A 17,706-nucleotide genomic window follows, 5' to 3' on the forward strand; every position below is an offset into this window, starting at 1 on the left:
TGCTTCGGTGTAGCAGATGAGTCATCAGCGGCTGTCTCATTCGCTGGCTGGGCGGAAACTGGCTGCGTGGTAGCGGGCACTTCTTTCTCTTCGCTACTTTCCTTTTCCATGGGCGGTTCTGCGATGTCATTGTCTTTCACATGTAGAGGGGCTTTACTGGCACAGCTGGTATCCGCGGAAGAGGGAACGTCTCCCGTTGCGTCGAGAACCTCAGTAACATCCATTATGTGTTCCTGCAAGCTTTCTTCTGGAGGCCTTGTCCTGTGTCGTAACTTGTCGGCGTATGTCACAACACATTCTTCATCTGTGTGGCCAAAGCGTCGGCAGGCTTCACAACGTGGGGTTCTGCAGTTTCGACGAATGTGCCCAACCTTGTTACAGCGGAGACAAAGTGGGGGCCGGCCTGGAATCAATACAAGGCTCTGCACTCCACAAACGTGTAGCAGATGTGGAACATCGCCCACGCCGACTCCATCGGCAAGAGTCAACACCACGTCACGATTTAGGGTACGCATTTGCTCCATTTCCGATACTCTCCAGCTTTCTGCTGATATGGACTTCACTTTCCCGTAAGCCTGGAGCGCATCTCGAACGTAATCGTCTGCCAAACGCTCAGGAAGCCATAACAGCTTCATTTTCACTTCTGTGGGCTCGGGTCAATAACGAGGCAGCGTCTACCTTTTACGGATAATTCTCCGCACGTGATTAGCTTTGATTTAGTAATTGATGATTTGCACGTCACCATCCACACGTGTGACATCTGAAATTGACCGATGGAACTTATTTCCTTCAGGTCAATAACGTTCCGAAGGGCGTCTCTGAAGTCTTGGGCTCTGTACGGTCGACCACCTAAGTCAGCATGCAGGAAAACGGAGTCCACAACCAGCTTACCGGTAGGAAGACGAGGTATCACAACACGGTAGTCATTGCTGCTGGCTGATGCCTGAGCAGCACCTCGGCCAGGGGCCGATAAATCCTTTGGAGCGGAGAACATGAAAAAAGCGACCGTTCGGAACGCCGTCTTCTTCTTCTTCCTTCTGAGCTAACCAGGCGGCTAGCAGATGGCAGAGAGAAGTCGAATTTGTCAACTCGAAGCAAAAGCAAGAGAAAGGTCTGCCGAAATTTTTTTTTTTACAGCGAAGCTGTTTATGGCTAGGCTCCCGTGCATTCTTGTTCTGCGTGAACAAAATTATCATCAGCAATGGCTTGTACCCCCTAAGCAAGCAAAAAAATGCAATGGCTCATAACGCTCGTAATGCAGAGGATGCGTGTGTGTGTGTGTGTGTGTGTGTGTGTGTGTGTGTGTATATATATATATATATATATATATATATATATATATATATATATATATATATATATATAAATGACTAACAAAAATCGGGCCCCTCGGTTAACCCCTTTCTTCTCGTTTATTTCATAACGAGGGTCTCGAATCCGGCAACATTTATGCCTTCAGGTAGCATATGTGGGTTCATTGACCAGTTGCCTTCACCCAAAAAGATCACGTTCTCGTGACGCCTGAGGCATTAAGGACGTTCCACGTACGCCGCCAAGGTCTGTGAGTGGTGGCGCTGGCTAACACTCCCAGGGTTCTACTAGTACACATAAATACCCAAGAAAGCCGATGGGGAAACAGCGCGGCGCTAGCTCAATAGGTAGAGCATCGCACGCGAAATGCGAAGGTTGTGGGTTCGGTTCCCACCTGCGGCAAGTTGTTTTTTCATCCACTTTAATTTCCATGAATATTTATCGTCTCTTCATTCCATTTCGCACAAGTAATTTCCCCTATGTTGTCCTTGGTGTCAGTGTTTGTTGGCTTCTCACGATATGACTATATATATATATATATATATATATATATATAAGGGTAACCAAGGGACTCGATTTTATTAACCATGAACACATAAAGCCCACAGACAATGATGCCAAGGAAAGCATCAGGGGAAATTAAGTGTGTTCTCTTTTCTTCATTATTTTCTACATTCCAATTTCGACCACACTCAATTTCATGCACACGATCGGATCTTAGCCCAAAAATCCAACCCGCGTCAGCGGTGTCTCCGTTCGCACCGCCCTCTCTTTGTCGGCGTTCCAAGCGCCTTGCCTATCTATCTTTATAGTTTCCTCTCCTTCCGCTCTCCCGTGGTTGCGCGGGGGCGGTCGATCCCTTCGAAACGTCACGCGTGTCCAACTTCCTCCGGCTCCTCGGGGCGGTGGTTCCCATCGTCCACGCGAATGACAATCAATGTGCGTGCGTACCTATCGTCATGATGACCACCGATCAAGACAGTAAATGAGTTCGTACCTTATTTGTTCAAAATTCTGTGTTACCTCTGTGCTGAACTGCTTCGCTGGCCATCCACCTTCACAGAGTAAAATGGCTCATGACTTTTCTATTTTAATTATCTTTAGTGTTTTGTTAATCCATTGTGTACGCGTACTAGTACCAGCCTCGCACATAGGCAATGTTGCCTATGCGGGCTGAATATGTAACAGTTACGTGAATACATCCAATAAAGATTATTGTTATTATTGAGATTTTTGTTGTTTTTGTTGTTGTAGAAGAAAAGAAAAACAAATTCAAAAACCTTTCTGGGAGACAGCGGCATTGTTGACCTGACCATTATTAACGCTTTTAATGTTCCATTCATTTCAATGCCGCTGCATGTATACGTTTGTGGAGTATGTTAAGCTGACTGTTCTGTTGCGACTATATGTGATAATGCATTCACATAATATATGTACCACCCGCTGACTAGACACTGTATTATTATGCGTATCATTTGTATTTTTGAGACTTTATTCTGCAGAACTGTGAGGTCATTTAACTTGTATATTGTACGTACCATGTATTTCTTACGTCATGGTGTTACTGAGAAAACGTTGCTTGGCAATTTCTGGCGCTTGTATGAAAAGGTTACTTGGTATGTAATCTTGAACCCTGCGTGCTGTAGGCTAGACCCATTCAAGAACTAAGCGGTAGCCGGCGCCTTAAATTGTGCATCAACATCTCCTTATATCATATCAATAAAAAAAAAAATTGGAACTCAGAAAAGTGAAGCGTAAGCACTTTCATAACAAAATGTCTAATGCGAAGAAAGACCCTTAATTCACCTGGCAATTGTTGCTGAACTAATCACTTGCACCGAGCGATCTTTTTTCTAAGTCAATGGTGGCTCAAAATGTGAACTATGCGAGAAAGCCGCTTGCGAGAAAATTTAACGGTTACTCGCTGAGCCCGCGGCATGTAATTGCGTCACTAGTTCTAATTCTTGGGCATATATATTTCCTAATTTGTCATCATGAGGAGGCTTTTGTCCCCCACGTGCGCAGCCGAGGTGCGGAAATTAATGCAGGCGTTAGGAAGCAACTGCGTATGCGTTTTGGACGAGACAAAAGCAAAACCTATCGAAAGCATAACACATGTTATGTATAGGCCAGTAGCGCACATCTGCGACCTCATTTTATGTACTGGGGAACTTCCTGAGCTAATAAAAATCGCCAGAGTCACAGTTGTGTATGAAAGTAGAGCAATAAATAACTTCATTAACTACCGACCAATTTAGATTTTAAAGATTTCTTTTCAAAAAATGGCTGAACGTATTTTTTCGAAATAGCTGAAAAACTTTACTATGCATGCATTGATTCACTCCAGGCTCAGCTGCTGCCTTCTGGTATGGGGCAAAGCGCCCAAGACAAACATTACATCTTTATTGAGGCGTCAAGAACGGGCCAATCGATCAATTCGCAACTTTATCTTTCTTGAAGACACTAAATCGCAGTTTAAAAAACACGCAATACCTCTAATACAATATTTATTCACGTGCAGAACTTATCTTGAAGTGTTTAGACAGAGACGGGTAGATTTTCAGTACTTCGAGGACACAAATATTATGAAAAAGACTTTATGTGGGTTTCTTATATTCTGTTGACAATTATACCCATGTACTTTTTGTTCACTGCTGTAAGGACCTGCTAAGGCTCACAGTATCCAATAAATAAAATATGCTCTTAGACTTTGCCTAATTGAATTAACCCTCAAAGCTAGGATCCATTACGGTACGCACAGACTAACCGTCCAGATATTGCGCCCAGGGTCGTAGCCAAGGGGGAGGGGGCATATTGGATACGTGCACTCCAGACATTTCTGTGTAGCAGGCTACTGCCTGCCCTCCCCCCCCCCCCCCACATCTTAAAGAAAATAAAAAAATTCTGGCCACGTCACTCAACAATGACTGGCTGCCCAACCCCTTCCCTCTCACCCCCACCCCGTTCGCGGTGAAGTGCGCCCCCCCTCTCTTTAAGCAACAAACAACAACAACAACAACAACAACAACAACAACAACAACAAAAACCCAATTCTGGCTATGCCAGTGAATAATGACAGTATTAGACGAGAAATACTTGCATCCTGCGTCCGTCTTTACACCCCAGTTCAAAGATGAGACACAAGCTCATCAAAATTTACTACGATAGCAATTGGTTCCTTTGATTCTGACTTTGCTCTGTTTCGTTTTATTTCAGTGTGTGTGACGTGAACAATAACACATTAGGTCAACGTAGTTCAAAAGCAAGCCACTGGACGTTTTTCTGAGGTCGCCGTGGGCAAGCCTCCATCACCACGCGGACGATATCCTTCGATGTAAAGGTGAGCAGTTTTGCGTCCTCAAGCACGTAGAAGTAAGTGCACGCGCACTTGTATTTTCTTGCCCGGAGAACAAGAGAAGGAAAGGGTGGAGGCTAATCGCGTTTGCGCCCGGTTTGACGTCCTGTTCACCAGCTGATGAGGAAAATGCGGAAAAACCAAAAGAAATATCAGAAATAAAAAAGCAAAGAAAGCACGCGTCGTAAGCTTTCATGGCACGTACAGTTTACAGAATTGCCGTCGAAGAACCCCTTTGCCTACCCACCGTTTACTATTACTTCTTTAACGTACTGAATGTTACAATAGTGCAATACCAAATTGACGACATTTAAGGATAACGGCGGCTAATTCATATGCCGGAGATTAACGCAAAATCGAAAAGCGGCTGGTGACGCAACCTTGAAGTTCCCGCGCGACCTCGATCCGCAAAGTTATGTCTAACTCTAAGTTATGTCTAACTCAGACCTGTACGTATCCTACAAGTAGTCTGCTCCCAAGTTACTCTATCTGCATTATCTTTCAGAGTACGTGAGTATCTTGGAAATAATTTAAGAGAGGAGTATTTTTGCTGTAGCTTGAATACATTTCATAGTATCTTCTATTCATTGTCTCAAATACTTATAAAGAAGGAGAATCAAATCCTTTCAGCTAGAGAACAAGATCAACGTACCTGACCGCTACAGGCAAAATTCCTTAACTGGTTCAACACGTGTACAAGCAGGCTGTAAGGCTGCGTACATTCAAACATGTTCCACTGAGCTGACAGGTCCCCCGTAGCACGTACGCGCGAGCTTGTTCTACGAAAGGGTTAAGCTGCCCCGTATTCCTTCTGCACCGTTTCTTTTAACTGCCGCCTAGCTTGTATTTTCCCAGTAGAGAGTTTTAGATTAGGGGACGCAAGCGGCTTGCGTACGCAAGAACTAGGTGCCATTGAAGTGCGCGTGCGAAGACCCAGACCTAGGAATCTGCGAATGTGCAGTACCGTGGCCCTTACTGCTTACGTCCCCTAATCTAGAACTCTCTATGGTCGCTTCCTGACTCGTGTGCGCATCTGGGTTGTCTACCTGGTAGCGCAGGTGTGAATAGCAGTACAACACTTTGTGGGGCTAGTTGGTTCATTGTTTTCAAAAGATAAAGCGCCGACAGAGACACCACGCTATAAGAACACTGACGAGACAAGGTCCTGTCATCGTTCTTTCTTAGTGTGTTGTCTCTGTTGGCGCTTCACCTTTTGAAAGCAGGTGTAAAGACCTCCTGCTACAGAAGTCCTTGCCTCGTGGTAAGCACGATATCTGGCACTCAGTATGGCTTCCGCGGAGCTCTCGGCAACGAATAACTGAAAGCTACGACAATCGAGAGGAGCCCATTATGGTTGAAATTCCCTGGCAGCTGTTAACGGCGACGCGGAGGCGTTAGCCCGGCATAGCGATCGCAGGCAGTCCTGGAGCTGATTACTGGAATGTCGCGGCAGAAACTGGATCGTGCGGTGGAAATATTTGCCGACTGTGTCGCATGGTCTATCCCGGTTCTAAAGGAAACTTGCACCCGTCACTTCAGAATGGCGTCACTAATGTGCAGTACCTGACTGCGGCTGCGGAAATGGGGGAAATCGAGCGAGTGTCGCAGTGAGAAGGTGAGACAAGTAGTTTTATTTTGAATTTGTGCAGATATGGTGGTAAATTTGATATAGGCCCAACCCGGTGGGTTAGGGACGTTGAAGCTGGCTGAAAGTTACGGGGTTGGGTGGTAGAGGTCTTTAAGCTGTAACTACCAAACCACCTTCTTTCTACAGCTTTCCTTTTTATTTGCCAAAACCAGCTGTATGGGGCAGTAATCATTGTAGTTGGTAGAACTCTGATGCTGCACACTGTGCAGATAGTCTTGGTAATAGAACTGTAACTTGGATAGAACGGTAATTATTATTACAGCACAAATAATGTCTGTTTCTTTTCATCATCATCATCATCATCATCATCATCATCATGATCATCATCAGCCTAGTTACGCCCACTGCAGAGCAAAGGCATCTCCCATACTTCTCCAACTACCCCATTCATGTACTAATTGTGGCCATGTTGTCCCTGCAAACGTCTTAATGTCATCCGCCCACCTAACTTTCTGCCGCCCCCTGCTACGCTTCCCTTCCCTTGGAATCCAGTCCGTAACCCTTAGTGACCATCGGTTATCTTCCCTCCTCATTACATGTCCGGCCCATGCCCATTTCTTTTTCTTGATTTCAACTAAGATGTCGTTTACCCGCGTTTGTTGCCTCACCCAATCTGCTCTTTTCTTATCCCTTAACGTTACACCTATCATTCTTCTTTCCATAGCTCGTTGCGTCGTCCTCAATTTCAGCAGAACCCTTTTCGTAAGCCTCCAGGTTTCTGACCCATATGTGAGTACTGGTAACACACAGCTGTTATACACTTTCCTTTTGAGGGATAGTGACAACCTGCTGTTCATGATTTGAGAATGCCTGCCAAACGCACCCCAGCCGATTCTTATTCTTCTGGTTATTTCAGTCTTATGATCCGGATCCGTGGTCACTACCTGCCCTAAGTAGATGTATTCCCTTACCACTTCCAGTGCTTCGCTACCTATCGTAAACTGCTGTTCTCTTCCGAGACTGTTAAGCATTACTTTAGTTTTCTGCAGATTAATTTTCAGACCCACCCTTCTACTTTGCCTCTCCAGGTCAGTGAGCATGCATTGCAATTGGTCTCCTGAGTTACTAAGCAAGGCAATATCATCAGCGAATCGCAAGTTGCTAAGGTATTCTCCATCAACTTTATCCCCAATTCTTCCCACTCCAGGCCTCTGAATACCTCCTGTAAACATGCTGTGAATAGCATTGGAGAGATCGTATCTCCCTGTCTGACACCTTTCTTTATATGGATTTTGTTGCTTTCTTTGTGGAGGACTACGGTGGCTGTGGAGCCGCTATAGATATCTTCCAGTATTTTTACATATGGCTCATCTACACCCTGATTCCGTAATGCCTCCATGACTGCTGAGGTTTCGACTGAATCAAACGCTTTTTCGTAATCAATGAAAGCTATATATAAGGGTTGGTTATATTCTGCACATTTCTCTATCGCTTGATTTATAGTGTGAATATGGTCTATTGATGAGTAGCCTTTACGAAATCCTGCCTGGTCCTTTGGTTGACAGAAGTCTAAGGTGTTCCTGATTCTATTTGCGATGACCTTAGTAAATACTTTGTAGGCAACGGACAGTAAGCTGATCGGTCTATTTTTCAAGTCTTTGGCATCCCCTTTCTTATGGACTAGGATTATGTTAGCGTTCTTCCAAGATTCCGGTACGCTCGAGGTTATCAGGCATTGCGTATACAGGGTGGCCAGTTTCTCTAGAACAATCTGACCACCATCCCTCAACAAATCTGCTGTTACCTGATCGTCCCCAGCTGCCTTCCCCCTTTTCATAGCTCCTAAGGCTTTCTTTACTTCTTCTGGCGTTACCTGTGGGATTTCGAATTCCTCTAGGCTATCCTCTCTTCCACTATCGCCGTGGGTGCCACTGGTACTGTATAAATCTTTATAGAACTCCTCAGCCACTTGAACTATCTCATCCATATTAGTAACGATATTGCCGGCTTTGTCTCTTAACGCACACATCTGATTCTTGCCTATTCCTAGTTTCTTCTTCACTGTTTTTAGGCTTCCTGCGTTCCTGAGAGCCTGTTCAATTCTATTCATATTATAGTTCCTGTTGTCCGCTGTCTTACGCTTGTTGATTAACTTAGAAAGTTCTGCCAGTTCTATTCTAGCTGTAGGGTTAGAGGCTTTCATACATTGGCGTTTCTCGATCAGATCTTTCGTCTCCTGCGATAGCTTACTGGTTTCCTGTCTAACGGCGTTACCACCGACTTCTATTGCGCACTCCTTAATGATGCCCATGAGATTGTCGTTCATTGCTTCCTTTAAACAACCACCAGCTAGTCCATCATGTCATCCTTCGTCCTTCTGTCTTCAAATGACTCTGACACTTCACAAATTGATTTATTAATGCGATTAGAATTCTTTGGGAACTTCACGCTCTTTCAGGGGGCTATCTGGCTTCCTACCTAACCGTTTTCCCGCCAAGTTAGGTTACTGGGTAGTCCGTGGTCTAATGGTTACAGCTTCGGGCTGCTGTGCTGAGGGAACAGGGCTCGAAATCAACCATCGGGTCAACATGGGTGACTGAGTCACTGGACATGTGCCGCTCTTCATTGACAAGAAAAAAAAAATAAATATTTTTCCGGTGCCGCGCGGAATCGAACCCGCGTCATATACATTCGCATAATCTTATCTGAATGTACATTCACACATGGGCGCGCGGACTTCGCGGCGGTGGTGCTAGATGGCGCTGTGTCTTCAGCGGGAAGCGCGAGCAAGGAACCCGCCTGCATACACGCCTCACACGTACGCGTAAGACATATCTGCGGGAGCAGTACGGCGTGTGGCTACATTGCTTCAATGCTAATCGCATTAACGTCGTCATTAATCCTGAGATGGGTTCTGCCAGATTTCTTTTTCTTCAGATATGATTTTCCATAAATCAAGATATTACCGCGAAATTGACCGAAGTGGAGTTTTGAACCAACACTTCATCGGTGCAAACTGACTTAGTGTGTATTTAGCGCCCCTTCAAACTCCCACGCTGTAATTACGACGCGGTGTCCTGAAAAGGCTCGCCGGACGCATAGCATGCGTGCAATGATATCAAGTACACATATATTTATATCTTTGAAATCGCACTTCTCGATAGTACACATGCAGTGAACAAAGAACCCACCTTCACAGTGAACAGGCGGCCTCCGACCCTCTGTCGTGCTTCGAGGACAGTGACGTCAACGCCGCGTTCGGACAGCAGCTTGGCAGCCGACAGCCCTGTTGATCATGGGAGCCCATGAGTATGGAGAAACGTCGCATCAGAATTCACCCGCGAAACGCGTAAATTGAGAACGGTCGGTGAACGATTTCAATACAAATGAAACGAGTAAATATGGAAGACGAGTCTGAAGAAAACAAACGTGGCGCGCGAGTTAACTGATAATCGTTCCACATTTACGATTATTTCCCCTTGCTAGGCAACGGCCTCGAATCGCCAGCAATCGAGCTCAATTTAGATACACACTTCTGAAGGCGCAGGATCCTGCACGATAATCTGCGGCGAACAAGGAGAAAGAGAAATATTTGAAATGTATCCGTAAAAACTGGGCCCTTATGCTCGATGCATGTTCTTACGTTAAGCGGTTCGCAAGAACATGCTCCAGCCGATCGCCATATAACGTGTTATCAGCGAAGATAATCGACCATAGACGCCCGGTTCTCGCATACGAATGAAAGATTTCGTGAATTCTGCCCATAATTTCATTTTGCAGCCTTAATATTAGAACCGCAAGCATCAAGAGCTTAGTGTTGTTTTAGGCGCTGCAAGCTCTCGACAGTTTCAAGCTGCGCGTCTTGACTGCGGAGAAATTAAGATTTTCTGTGGCACCCAGTAGCCCATAAACTTTTTCTCGCTTGTGTACGTTGACGAGCGTGGTTAAAAAAAATGGCACCCAACGCCCCGTATCGGTGAGAACGCGACTGTATGTAGCAAATAAATTTGTTCGCACACACTTTTGTGGTCGTAAATGATGTCGAACACGAGCGCTTTACGAATCTGTTCATGCGATAATCCGTAACTCTGCATGTGATCATATTTTATCCAACTTCGGATAATACAAACAGATATATGAGGCCCTGCGGAATGACGTCAATCATCCCTAGTTGTAAGCCTGATAGTTATGAAGTTGTTGCCAAAAGGAAAGTCGCACTTTCGCCCAAAAGGCGAAGCATCGATTGCGATAGCAAATTATTAGACATTTATGTATAATATGGATATTGCTTTTATCAGTCGCATAAACTTGTAAACATTCGCTAACTAACTAAATTAACAAGCATGGTGCCACGCAATGCTGATGACTCATGAAAAAAAAAACTCTTCTAATAATTTGCAACATTTAGTAGGAATGGAAACATCGCCACTTCCATGCAGATGTCATAAATATATATAATTCACTCAGTAAGCGAAATGAGGCCAAGCCGGACTCACTCGAAATCAGAATCAACAGCAGTCACGCACAGCAGCGATATCGGACTCACAGTAAAGAAAAAGAAGCATATAGGTTGCAGATTCGCCGAAATGGCGTAGTAGTATTGGTGATAGCGAAGTTAAAGACAATTCGACGAAGGAAGATTACGCCACCGATAGACGCCAGAGTGAGTGAGTGAGTGAAGTAACTTTATTTTGGTCCAGAGAAGAAGCAGGGGACACCCCGCGCCACCCGGCTAGTCCCACGTAGGGACCGCCAAGCCGAGCTTGACGGCCCGGTCGCGGGCACTCTGGACGGCCAGGGTTTGGTCGCTGAGTTCGGGGCTGCCCAAAAGCGCAGCCCACCTATCCTCGCTGAAGGAGGAGCCGATGGCTTCACACCCCCACAACACATGGTCCAATGTTGCCCTTAGTCTACAGGCAGGGCAGTCCGCACTGGGGTATCTTTCGGGGTATATGGCATGAAAAACCGCGAGGTTATAGACGCCAGATTCTTGGTGGTCCGAGAGGACTCGCATGCTGTGAAATTGGACTGTCTGCTATACTATGAGGTCTTGTAAATACTCATATAAGGCATTCCCTTCAGCGAACAATTCTTCAAGTTTCTTGAAGTGCAACTGTTATTGAAAGTTATATATATGGAGTTCAGAAAGCTGACCCCCCCCACTGAGGAATGAAAACCTTCTGCCTATGGCTGTGGTAGCGAGAAGCCTCTAATACGTTCTGTGTAACTACCCTCGCTACAACTTACAGGCACTATCACTCGCAGTCGCGATAGCGTGTTTTGATCAAAGACCTTGGTCAGAGGAAATCATTTTAGAATACTAACCTCGCAAGCCACCGCAGCTGAGGGCTATGTTCGTAGTGCTGTCATAGTCTGCAGTGATAGTGACTGGCTACGATCGTGTGTCTGTGCTCCCGTTCTCTCTGCTTTCCTGTCTCGTTAGCCCCCTCTTGCCCCTTTCGCCAGTGTAAGGAACCAAGTCGGATTTTCCTTTCAGTTTAACCTCCCCGTCTTACCCCTTTCTTCTTCTTCTTCTTCTCTCTCTCTCTCTCTCTAAGCTGAACAGTGGATGCCTCCAATGACCATTGCTAAACACAGCACATATGGCACAGTTATCAAAACCTCATTGGATCACCGGCACATACGCGCCGAACAAATTGGAGGCCTCGTGTAAGCTGGCGCAAGCGTTGTTGTCTTTACGTATACAGTGCTCAGCGATTGAAACGCGATTCTCGTAGCGCATCGCTGCCAGCGCTTTTAGCGCCACCGGTTAGAGCTTGGTGATCGCTGGGGGGCAAAATTCAGTCATCAGGTCATAATCTTTGACAAAGGCCGTCGCTTTAATCGTCTGCCACAGTGCATCAGCTCGGATTCCCCAGCGCCCACCGGTGGCGCCAAAAGCGCCTGCAGCCATGCGCTCCGAATATCGCGTTTCAATCGCTCAGCACAGTACACGCTGTGCGGGCAGGAAGCCTACAAAACTCCGGCGGAAGAGAGAGAAGAGAAAGCAAGGGGAGGGAAGGCAGGGAGGTGGAAATTAGGGCGTATCTGGCGCGGGTGCTGCGTGTTTGCGAAATCTCGGGCAGCTGAGAGAGGAACGAGTGCGCTCTCGTTGCTTAACACCGGAGTTCGCCGAATTGGAAACCGAAACGTGCGGCAGCGATTTTCGTGGGAGCAGGGCTGCAATTTGAACTCGCTCGACACGTTTACTTGTGCGATGGATATTTTCGCCATGTCGGAAGCATGAAATTTTGGAAAGTAAAGCACGTTCTTGATCGAGAGCCTGTGATCAATTCAGTCTACTCTGAGCTCGTTATTTAGCGGGTTTTCAATTGTTTGTTCGCTGTCTACTGTAGTTGAAATAAAGTATCGTGTTAGAGTAGCTTTTCGCATTATCTGTAGTGCTGCCGCCACTATTTTCGGATGCGCTTTTCTTTTCCGTGATCCCTTCAGAAACGTATCAACGAGGTTCTACTTACGTCGGAGCTGCACGACAATACGAATAATGCAGGTTAAGATCACGACGCCAAATGAAAAAAAAAAAGAACAATGTAGGGGACGTGCTTGAACATCTGCACTTGTATACCTGACAGCTTTCACACCATCTTTTTTCTTTCTTTCTTGTTTTAATTGAAGAGCGCCGTGAACAAGGTTACTCTCACATTGTTAGAAAGCACTGCCTTCGGGACCGGTCAACATATATATATACTGCTCTATATATACCATATGTTTAGGTCGATAGTTAGACAACCGGAAAGAAAAACTGTTCTGACAATGGCAAGAACGATATTTTCGTTAACAGATACGTAAATCAGTCAATCAATCAGTCAATCAAATCCGCTGACTTTCCTCGGAAACCGCGAAAGCAATTGCTCAAACAGAAATAAAGTCATACGGGGGCTCTACAAATATATAGCGCTGAGCTTCGCGGTATATAGCTACAGAATCGCGAGGTGTAAGGTTGTCGCCATTATCCGATCGGCAAGATTTCGTTATTTCCAACATCAGCCTCGGTTATATCCTCTGGAAAGCCAGCTAGCAGATGATCATTGATAACCTACCTTCGCGGGAAAAATATAGTGGCGATTCAAGACTCGCCGACGCCCCTTTGAGTGACCCTGCGCGCATATGCATACAGCTGATATTTGCAGTCAGCATTTCATACGCGTTTCTGGAGGAATTTCATCGGTGCCATGGGGCCGCTTTAAAACTAAGAAACCCAAATCAGCTTCCGCATCATTCCCGATGTTAGCGACTGGCGTTTAGTGGAACCGTTCCTGGTTTCAGATGGAAAACCGCGCCGCAGCAAATATTGCTGCAGCATTTTTTTAATGGCCTAACCGGAATTATTCTTGTCGTACTTGAGGCGTATTTAAAAACCTAAACATTGTCAAAAAAAATCTGCGATTATTAAAATACTATTTAAAGTTGGGAGGGAAGGATCGAGATAGCGTTAACAGTTGTTGACCTATTTTGTTTTGCGCAACATGTGTCAAATGAAATTTAAAAAAATATATTACAGGCTGCATGAAATCATTCTTAGAAAAAAAAAATTTATTTCAAAACGTCAGTTCAGCTTTGTCGCGGGACGGGACAGAGATGTCCTTGTCGAAAAATTGTCGTATGAATTGAATGCAGCTTTCGAACACAACGTATATGCTCATGCTCTGTACATTCTTCTAGGTGCATCTAAAGCATCTGACACAGCGAGCCGGGACATTTTACTTGGAGAACTTTAGGGACCAGTTACAATTTATTTTAATGGCCGCTCAAAAGTGGTAGCCCTGGACAACCAGTTAGGATTCAACCGCAAGTTACCTTTGAGAGCTGCAGTACCAGATAGCTCCTTTTTGTCTCCGATCCTTTTTAATATGTTCGCTTGTTTATAAAAAATATGTTTGTAAATTATATTGCGTCATGCGTATCTAAATGTCTAAGTATGCAGATGACCCGACTATTTAACGAAGCATGTCTTTTACTGTATAATGTTTTCCTCAATGCAAGGCATTGTACATGGTCCTATGCCTTGTTTGCTGGTAACTGCCAATAAACAAGAAAAAAAATTGCGTGCTTTAAAAATCCGCTGTGATAATGCGTAGTGTTTATTGACGCGAGGGCGAGCACCGAAAAAATTCGCGGTTACAATAATTAGAAATTTACCACTTTTTTTGCACTGTCGTAATTGCCCTCGTGGAAACGTTTTCCAGCGCAGTATGCGAGCTCGATAAGGATATTTATGCGTGTTCTTTGATAGCGAGCTGTTTTGGATTGGAGACCTGACATACGTTTGCGGCAGACCGAATATCATTTGAAATTGGAATGCGGTTAAAGATTTACCACTTTTTCTGCACTGTCGTAATTGCCCACGTGGGAATGCGTTCCAGCAGAGTATGTGGGTTTGATGAAAATACACATGTGTGTCCTCTGATAGCGAGCTCTTTTGGTATAGCGAACTGACATACGTTTGCGACAGACCGAATATCATGTGGAATTGAAATTTATTAAAGTGTAGCAATTTACACACTTTGGAGGAGGGCAAAAAATGACAATGCCTGACTGGGCCCGCTGTCTTATAAAACTGTGCAACGTATTTTGAACATTTGTACGTGCATTGCACATTTCAAGGGCACATGTATATATATAATATCAGACGAGCAGATGAATAAGGATGTATTCTGGTCTGCACCATGGCAGTGTTGAATTAACAATATTTTTTAAAGATACGTCAAAATTCGTTACCCATGACTCTTCATTGACTTCCAGGGTAATTTTGTTTTACTACCTCAATACGTGCTTATGGATCAATGTTCATATAGTCTGTCGCTCTACAGCAGCTTTTTTTTACATGGGGGCTATTTGAAACATTGCCTGTGACAGGTAACATAATTCTAGTCTCTGAAGTGAATTACATGGGGATGCTGACATTACTAAATAGATATGCGTAATAGATTATTTACAAAAACGCACTAATTAAGTGTAAAACTAATTCCTTTACGGTACATATTGCAATCTACAAATTGTTGCCGGTGAGTTTTTAAATCATATGCACTTGGAACGAACTTTGAGGATGGCAGGTGTTTCGAGATATGCGGAATTAAACTTGCGGTAAAAATTCGCTGTTCCATTTACTTTTTTGAAAAAAAACGTCATTTCACACATTGAAGCACAAAAATAAATTGGACAATTTCATACCATAAAGCCTTTAGCCACTTATGGCAAAATGGAAACAGAAAGGCAAGGGGACAAGGAAATACGCCTGTGCACATTGTCGCACACTTTGAGAATGAGTATCTCGAAACTGGGGTCATGCTGAAAATTTGTTACAAACGGATACTCATTGCTACAATTCGTAAATTGCAATATGTGTCATGTAGTAAATAAAACTTAATTGGTGAACTTTTTTTTAAATAGTCGATTGTGTATTTCGAATTGTCGCGAAGGTTATGCCCGCCTCTTTGAATAATTTCCTCAAGGACCAGAATGGTGCTACCTGGCACATGTGATATTTAAAAATTCTATATTCCTTAAAAACAAGAGAAAAGAAAAAAAAATACAGCTGTCTGAGCCGTCTTCAAAGACTCTCGCTTATGACACCAGCATCATGCATGTATACCTCGAGTTGAAACGTATCACGCTTATGCGAGTGTACGTTATTTTTGCGAGGCAGCGTCACTCTCTGCGGATAACCGGTTGTATGAAGCATCAACGCATAGGCATGGCAAATTGGTCAATGTAGCATATGAGGTAACAATGAATAGCTCGGGGCAGAAAAGCTGAGCGCCAAGGACAAGAAGACGGCTCTTTCGCCCTTCACAACAGGAAACTGCGGTAAATGCTAATCGGTCAATACTTCGTTGCTAAACTAGCAGTCCGCTTAGTACAACGAAGAGGCTCACAAAAGAAAGCGGGATAGTCCCGCTGTAAGATCTCGCATCGTAAAATGTCCATAACGCGTAAAATTTCGCCAATTCCATATAGCTGGCACAGATTCGCTTCTCGCGCTGTGTTCGAGTAGCAATTTTTTAGGAGTATATTATTATTGTTTCCTGAAATCTTGTATAAATAAATAAGTGAGTGTTTCTGGAAGTATTGCACACAGATAAGATTCGTTTCTTTTGTTTTTGTCCTTCTCTATTGGGACTGTAGAGTGCATACTATGCTATGCCGTACAAAACCAAGGTACAAAAAAAAAAGCTAGAGGTGAAGTCATAACAGAGGTCGCACAAAGTAGCTCACTAGAGCGAGCGTTTCGACAGGTCCCCCTTGTTTTCATCAAGACGAAAGCAAGACCCCTTCTAGAAGCGTTGGCTCCAATCACATTACTTGTTCTACCACTATGATATGCTTTTAGCGTACAAACTTCTAAGCGGGCCAATACTTTAATTATACAATCTACACAAGTATATACCTTATAACAGTTAGTGCATTTCACGCCGTTAAACGGCCTCCCGCCTTATTCCTCTCCCCTCCCTCCGCGTTTCTTACCGCTGAGACCCGCTCCGATGACAAGCACCGTGGTCTTCTTGACAGCTGGACTGCCGTTGCCTCCGGGCCCTGCTGACTGGTCCATGCCGTCCGGGAACCGGCGACGACCTCTGCGTTGTAAGGACGGCGACGGTTGCTGCAGTGAGGCTGCCGCCACCTCGGGCGATCCCGATGAGCCGCTTTGGAAGCTCATAATGTAACGCGGCGACAAACGGACGGAGAGCGCGTTGTCGCGTATGGGTCGCACTCAACTGGCGGCGTGGTATGTGCGTACGCGTTGTCGAAGGGGCGCGGCGCGTCAAGCGATATACGAGCAGAGGGAGAGAGAAGAAATCGATCGCCAGAACTTCCCGTCGAGACCCGCTGGTGCTGCTAGCCGCGTGCAGCGCTAAGCCAGCGCTGCTGTGCCTAGTGCCCCTCCCTCTTTCCCCTCCCCCGCATGCGGTGTAGGTATGTACAGTGACATGGGAGAGACGGCGTAATCACCGTGCGCATACTTGGCACCGTCGACGCAGATGGCGGGCAATTTGAACGTGCGCGGACTCTGTAGTTTATGTCATCGTCGAGTCTGTTAATTTCAGAAAGAAGCGTGCTTTCGCAATCGGCGCTTGCATGCGAATGCCGGTCCGTCGTCGTCGTAGTGTAAGCAGTGAGAAATGAAAGGAAACGAATCTACGGCCAGGTGTTCCTCTTTTTTTTTTCGCGAACGTGTTTTCACATCACCGACTAATTAAGGAGGGAGAGACAGACATTAGGGGTGAAGGCTGTATAGTAAGGCTAAGGCCAATAGTCTCGGTAATTTAAACATTATATCTTTGTAATGCCACGAGCGCCTGACTCCGAGGGGTTTGGGTGCGAGCTAGTTGGTACGGGTCATTCATTTTAAACAGCGCAAAAAAAAAACGCACAAGGAAGAGCACAGGACTATAGCGCTGAATGCCAGCAACATCTTCATTGAAGCTCCCAC

The 17,706-nt window shown here is 45.1% G+C and overlaps 1 protein-coding gene across 1 annotated transcript in view; it reads right to left on the bottom strand.

Moving 5' to 3' along the window:
* The window catches only part of LOC135914670 (amine oxidase [flavin-containing] B-like), a 54,118-nt gene extending 36,946 nt beyond the window's left edge, over window positions 1-17,172 (bottom strand). Inside the window, exons 1-2 of the mRNA XM_065447609.1 lie at window positions 16,740-17,172; window positions 9,446-9,540 (exon numbers count right to left, since the gene is read on the bottom strand). Coding sequence (XP_065303681.1) covers window positions 9,446-9,540; window positions 16,740-16,932 — 288 coding nt within the window. The 5' untranslated portion in view covers window positions 16,933-17,172. The remainder of the gene's footprint in view (window positions 1-9,445; window positions 9,541-16,739) is intronic.
* Window positions 17,173-17,706: the final 534 nt, after the last annotated feature.

This window comes from Dermacentor albipictus, chromosome 1 (genome assembly GCF_038994185.2).
Source record: "Dermacentor albipictus isolate Rhodes 1998 colony chromosome 1, USDA_Dalb.pri_finalv2, whole genome shotgun sequence".
In the NCBI taxonomy this organism is placed as follows: Eukaryota; Metazoa; Arthropoda; class Arachnida; order Ixodida; family Ixodidae; genus Dermacentor; species Dermacentor albipictus.